The sequence below is a fragment of the Papaver somniferum genome, chromosome 1 (assembly GCF_003573695.1).
Source record: "Papaver somniferum cultivar HN1 chromosome 1, ASM357369v1, whole genome shotgun sequence".
NCBI lineage: Eukaryota > Viridiplantae > Streptophyta > Magnoliopsida > Ranunculales > Papaveraceae > Papaver > Papaver somniferum.
In genome coordinates, this window is record NC_039358.1 from 184,084,682 (window position 1) to 184,090,681 (window position 6,000).

At 38.1% G+C, this 6,000-nt stretch overlaps 1 protein-coding gene across 1 annotated transcript; it reads right to left on the reverse strand.

The window, feature by feature from the left end:
* Positions 1-258: 258 nt before the first annotated feature.
* On the reverse strand, positions 259-2,660 carry LOC113355526. The gene is made up of 3 exons (XM_026598404.1): positions 2,287-2,660; positions 1,301-1,970; positions 259-1,191 (listed from the first exon to the last, which is right to left on the reverse strand). Exons 1-3 carry the CDS (start codon positions 2,658-2,660, stop codon positions 259-261), a joined length of 1,977 nt encoding a protein of 658 aa, XP_026454189.1.
* Positions 2,661-6,000: the final 3,340 nt, after the last annotated feature.

Below are 6,000 nucleotides of genomic sequence, written 5' to 3' on the forward strand. Positions count from 1 at the left end.
CAATTCCTTCCATTCCTGGATTACCTTTAGAAGATCCATCACAGCAAATTAGTGTTTGGTTCTGAGTAGGAAATGCCAAGAAACATTGTTTCGCTCTGACAGCATACATTTTTATCATTGAGATACCAAAATGTAATATTATACGCAAATCAAACATATTACCCCACATCTTACCTCTCATTCTGATAATACCTTCCTTTGCACATCTACTAATTCTCATTTTCATTTTATCCACAGATGGAGTAGCAGCTTCGTAGATCACATAATTTCTTGTAAACCACAATCTACCATAACATTGAAGGCACATATGAACCATACTTCTTTAACGGCTGGACTTTTACCTTTTGTAAAATTCAAAATCTCATCAAAGCTTTGAGGACAAGAACAATGGAAAATTCCACACAGCCAGTGCCAAACATTTTCACTAAATTCACAATGCCACAGAATATGCTCCATTGTGTCCTGAGCCTTGCCACACAAATAACATTTAGAAACTGTTGAAAATCCTTTCTTTCTTACTGATTCCTCAGTTGCACAGGAACCTCTTAATATCTTCCATAAGTTTGTAGATGTGTAAGGGTGAATACAAGGTTGCCATACCTGGTGAGCCCAAGCTTTGATAAAATACTTCTTCCTGATCATTTGAGCAGCATTTGACACAGTAAAGTTACCTATTTTGTCCTTGGCCCAAATTTTCCTATCTTTTCCACCCATTAAAACTGGTAATTCACTAGCATCAAAATACTGTAACAATTTTGCAGGGACACACCATTCACCATTGTGAATTAAATCCTTTACTCTCATTGTGCCATTTTGCATAATATATTCATCCACAAGATGTCTTTCAATCAGAGCATAGTCTTTTATCCATTTGTCTCTCCATACTGATATATTTTCCCCATCACCCACAATCCATCTGCTCCCTTCTTGTACCTCAGAAATAACCCATTTAAGTCCAGGCCAAATTGTAGAATGTTTATGATATTTAATCCATTCACCATTCTTGTCTTTGTATTTGGATCTCATAAACAAAGTCCACTCCACATCTTCATTCTCAATTTTCCAGAGTAACTTCATTAGTAAAGCTTTATTTATAACTTCAAGTATTCTCAAGCCTAATCCTCCCTCTTCCACTGGAGAATTAACTTCATCCCACTTAACAGTCACTAATTTCTTCACTGAAGGGATCACCTGACCATAAGAAGTTTCTGATAATTCTTTCACACACTTGAATCACACTCTTGGGCCACTTGTAAACTGACATATTGTAAATGGGCATGCTGCACAAAAGTAATTTCACCAAAGTTAATCTTGCAGAAAAAGCTAGTAACTTCCCCATCCATCCAGCTAACATTTTTTGCATCATTTTAACAATCCCCCATACTTGGTGTCGCTTGACTATTCCTTGAGTAAGAATGACCCCCAAGTACTTATCTTGGAAAGAAGATAGTTCCATCTGCATTTTCTCTGCAATGTTGTTTTGTCTTAAAGTTGATACACCCCCCACAAAGCATTTGCTTTTAGCCTTATTCACTTCTTGACCTGATGAAATTTGATATTTATACAGCAGTTCAGTTAAGTTTTCTAAAGTTTTTTTGTGGCCATTGCAGAAAATAAAAATGTCATCTGCAAACATCAAATGAGTTGGTTGCCATCCACCCCTATTCACCATTGGTTGAAGCTTACTCACTTGTACCAACTTTGAAATATTTCTGCTTAAAACTTCCACTTCTAGAACAAACATGATTGGTGACAAAGGGTCACCTTGTCTCAGTACCCTCCCTACTCCAAAGAAACCACATGGTCCACCATTTATAAGAACAAAAATTCTTGCAGACTCAAAGATCTTCTTAAGCCATTGAATACCAATTTCAGAAAAACCAAATCTTCTCGGTACCTCAAACAAAAACCTCCAACTCAATGTGTCATATGCTTGTGAAATATCAACTTTGATCCCTACATTTCCAGCCCTTCTTTTGACATTTAATTCATTCACAAGCTCAAATGCCAAAAAAAAATTTCATGTATATTCCTTCCTTTAATAAATGCACCTTGTTGTATTGATACCATTCTACCAATCATAGTATTAATCCTGGTAGTGATATTTCTGGTGATGATTTTAAAATTGAAATTAGCTAAACCAATAGGTCTGAAATTTTCAGCTTTCTTGGCCCCTTGAACTTTTGGCAAAAGAAATAAGAATTTAGAGAATTAAAACCTTTAGGGATAAATCTATTCCTCCAGAAATATTGTATGGCCTTCACTAGCTCATTCCCCACCACTGACCATGCAAATCTATAGAAACTGCCAGGGAATCCATCAGGCCCAGGAGCACTGTTTGCATCCATTCCAAAAACTGCATCCTTAATTTCCTCTTGACTAGGAATAGCATCCAAAAACATGTTATCCTCATCAGTTAAAAATTTTGGTATTTCCTCAAAGAGTTCATCCACAAAATCAACTTGCTTCTCTTCAAACTTCTTCTGATAATATGATACAAGAGTATCAACAATTTGGTCTTGGGTTGTAACTAGATTTCCATCTGCATTCTCCAATTCATTTATGTTGTTTTGTGATTTTCTAATTCTTAAGTTTGCATGAAACAAAGCAGTATTTGCTCCACCCTCTATTACCCACTTAACTCTTGATTTACTTCTCATTAACTCATTATATTGCTAAGAAGCCAATTCATGCATCCCCCTTGCAGTAACTAATTTATTTAACAGATCAATGTTCTCAGGGTCATCATCTGACTCAAATGAAGCAGCAAGAACAACCTCCTCTGTAGTTTTAACTTTAATTCTTAAATCACCAAATACCTCTCAATTCCATTTCTTGAGAATATTTTTTAACCTTTTCAATTTACTGATAAAACAGAATGCTGGATTTCCATGACAATCTTCCTCCCGTGAATCTTGTATGACACTTAGAAAAATAGGATGAGTAGTCCAAACTGGTTGATATCTAAAAGGAATATTCTTTTGCTTGTCATTTTGAGCAACTCCTCCCAATAATGCTCCATGATCTGAAGTGCCTCTAACACCCACTTTGTAACTCCAATTATCATATTTTTCCAGCCATTTTAAATTGTAAAAAACTTTATCCAAGTCACACAGAATTCTCTTCTTCCCCACTCTGTTATTGCACCATGAAAATTTAATTCCAGTTCTAGGTGATTGGATTAAATTGCAAGATTCTAAGCAATCTCTGAAATCTTGCATTGCTACTCTAAGAGGAGGTCTTCCACAATTATTTTCTTCACAAGTTAATACCACATTAAAATCACCTAAAACCATCCAAGGTTAATTCCTTTCATTGGTAGTTAGTAACTCATCCCATAAGATTCTTCTATTAATTGTAAGACAAGCAACATGAATGCATGTAACTAATACATCTCCAACCTGACTGTGATTGTCTGTCTTGTAGAGGAAATTACTGAAGGAATAGATAAAGATGAATGCCAAAAGAGCCAAATATTACCTTTCACTGAATCACTTGAGTTATGTATAATCATCTGGTTCATACCTGGTGTTTATGGGTGAAAACTATTCCTGCCGAATTTGGTAATTTGGGGTGTGTAGATGAGGAATGAATATCAAAACCCTAAACAAATGCACTGCACGGGAGTGCTTGTGATTCGAGAAATCAATCTGTACAATTCTGGCCTAAACCAAGAAATGGCCGTTCCAGACTTGCTTCGGTCACAAAGTGAAGGAGATGGGGTTGATCTTAGGGAGGGAAGCGAAGAATGTGTTGAGATTGCGAAGGTGTTGGCTATGTATGACTTGTATCAGAAAGCTGAATTGGCTTGCACAATGTAAGCTATCAGTTTCGGTGTTTGAATACGGTTGTATCAACACTTGCTTCTGTTGTCTTGTCCTCCTTGGAAAATAGGGCGGATAACCTATTTATACAAGTCTTTGAGCCTGAACCTCGTATCTCGTGGGAAGTGGAGAAAGTGGAGTGATGGGGTAGTGGAGTCGTGTGTTAGTGTTACAAGATTAGTCTTGCCCACTTCTCCCATCATCACTAACCGTCCATGACTTCCTGACATGTTCTTGTGATGGCGGGTTGCACGCTGCACGCTGTAAACCGCCAGACCAATACCCCAGTATGTATCCCCCAGTTTGTGACATGATTGATGTCTCGAGTTTGTGGATCGTCGGACCCACAGAAAGTAGCATGTAATGCTAGATTAGATAACTAAGTGTTTAGGAAGTCGATACTTGTGAAGTATCGTGTGTATTCTATGCAGGTACTACATCGAGTATATTCAGCATGTATGAAGCATCGATGTTTGAGCGTCTCAAAATAGCTTCATGTCCAGCCTACTTCATGTGATAGTTTGGAGGTTGCGCAATCAAGTCCTCGCTTGGCCGACCACATGGTGTGATAGAATGACGGGTGGTGATCACCATGACGCCTCACTGACCAATTAACTCCTGACCAGGGATGTATAGCCAAGCCGGTGAAGTTGGACGGAAGAGATGATCTTTGAGACACTCATCTGCGACCGTTAGTGGAATTAGGTTTTTGGAAGAGGTGCGCAAGCACCACTTTTCAGCTTGGTCGAATCTAAGCTTGGGACACGATTTTGGCATGGCCGATTGGGTTTGTGTGTAGACGGCATGCCGGTGTACATGCTCATACCTTGTTGTCCCGTGAAAGTGTAATCTGGACCGCTCAATTTGTCCGACAAAGTGGAGCGGTCAGGATTGATTTACGACAGAAGTGTGGTGCCGCAAATATCGTGTGCCATGCCTTCTTCAGGTGCGCGTTTCGAGACCACCAAGCTTGGTCGGTCCCGGCCGATTGGTTTGGCGTGTAGGTGATAGGCTGGTGTTCACGCCTATACCTGACTGTCCCATGAAAACGTGATCTAAGCCACTCAATTTGTCCGGTGAAGTTGAGTGGTCGAGATCAGTTCGTGATTCGGAGGTGTGACCGCGCCAGTTTGGGCGTGCGAATCGAGGCGACCAGGCATGGTATGCCTTGGCCGATCGGGTGTGGAGATATGTGGGCCCACAGTGATCGCGTTAATTGTAGTTGCAGGAAATCCTATACTACACCCCTCATATGATTTCATTATTGATCAACACATTTTTAGGTTTACACTCTTAATTTTATTGATTAATTTCTGAATGTTCTTACAAGAAAGATAAAGAAGTCAATAATGATCTCTGCTCTCAACTTTCTCTCTCCTATTTACTTGTTTCTTACTCAAAAAAGATCTCTCTTTTCTTTATAACTCGAATGACTATTTATAAGGAAATACATAGTGGATGACATCTAATATGTCCTTTATTTTCGGATATGGTTTGCGACATTCTCGGAACCTTACAGATGTTAATTTTGCAAACTCTCTAATTTTCGCAGGATTATCATATCTTTTTTGTGATCTTAGCTGATGTCATTTATTTTATCATTTCTGAAATTATTCTGCGACGCTGTTGTATTGTGTCATTGATAATTTCGCTGAAACGCTATTGTTGCGAGATTCTGATCCTACATCTTGCCTCTTCTCATATCTTCTCTGCAAAGTAGAGAACGATGTGAGAAATGCCGCAACTGCTTATCTTTTCATATTCTGCATTTATCACACGTATTCTTTCTTCCATTTATTTCTCGACACGTCTTTTGTAACCGTTACTTTTTAACCGCTTATATCTTTCCGTATTAACCGTGTTTATTTTCTAGAGGAAAAATTCCCTCTATATATATTCCTTTTCATTCTCTTCTTCTTTCCTTTTATTCTCTCTGCAACTTTATCGTTCTTCTGCAAATTCCATTACTGCAACTTTTCTTTTTTCTTCTTCAACCTTTTTAAGTTCTTCTTCATCTTCATAGTAGATCTCCATAGTTCGTAATTTTCTTCGAGACAATCTCCCTGCTATTATTTTTCATGGATTCATCAAGGTTAGTCTTCTTTTTTCTTCTTTATGAGTTTTGGTGAAATTGACATATTTGAAATTGATCTTGTTTATTGCCTTATTTGATGTT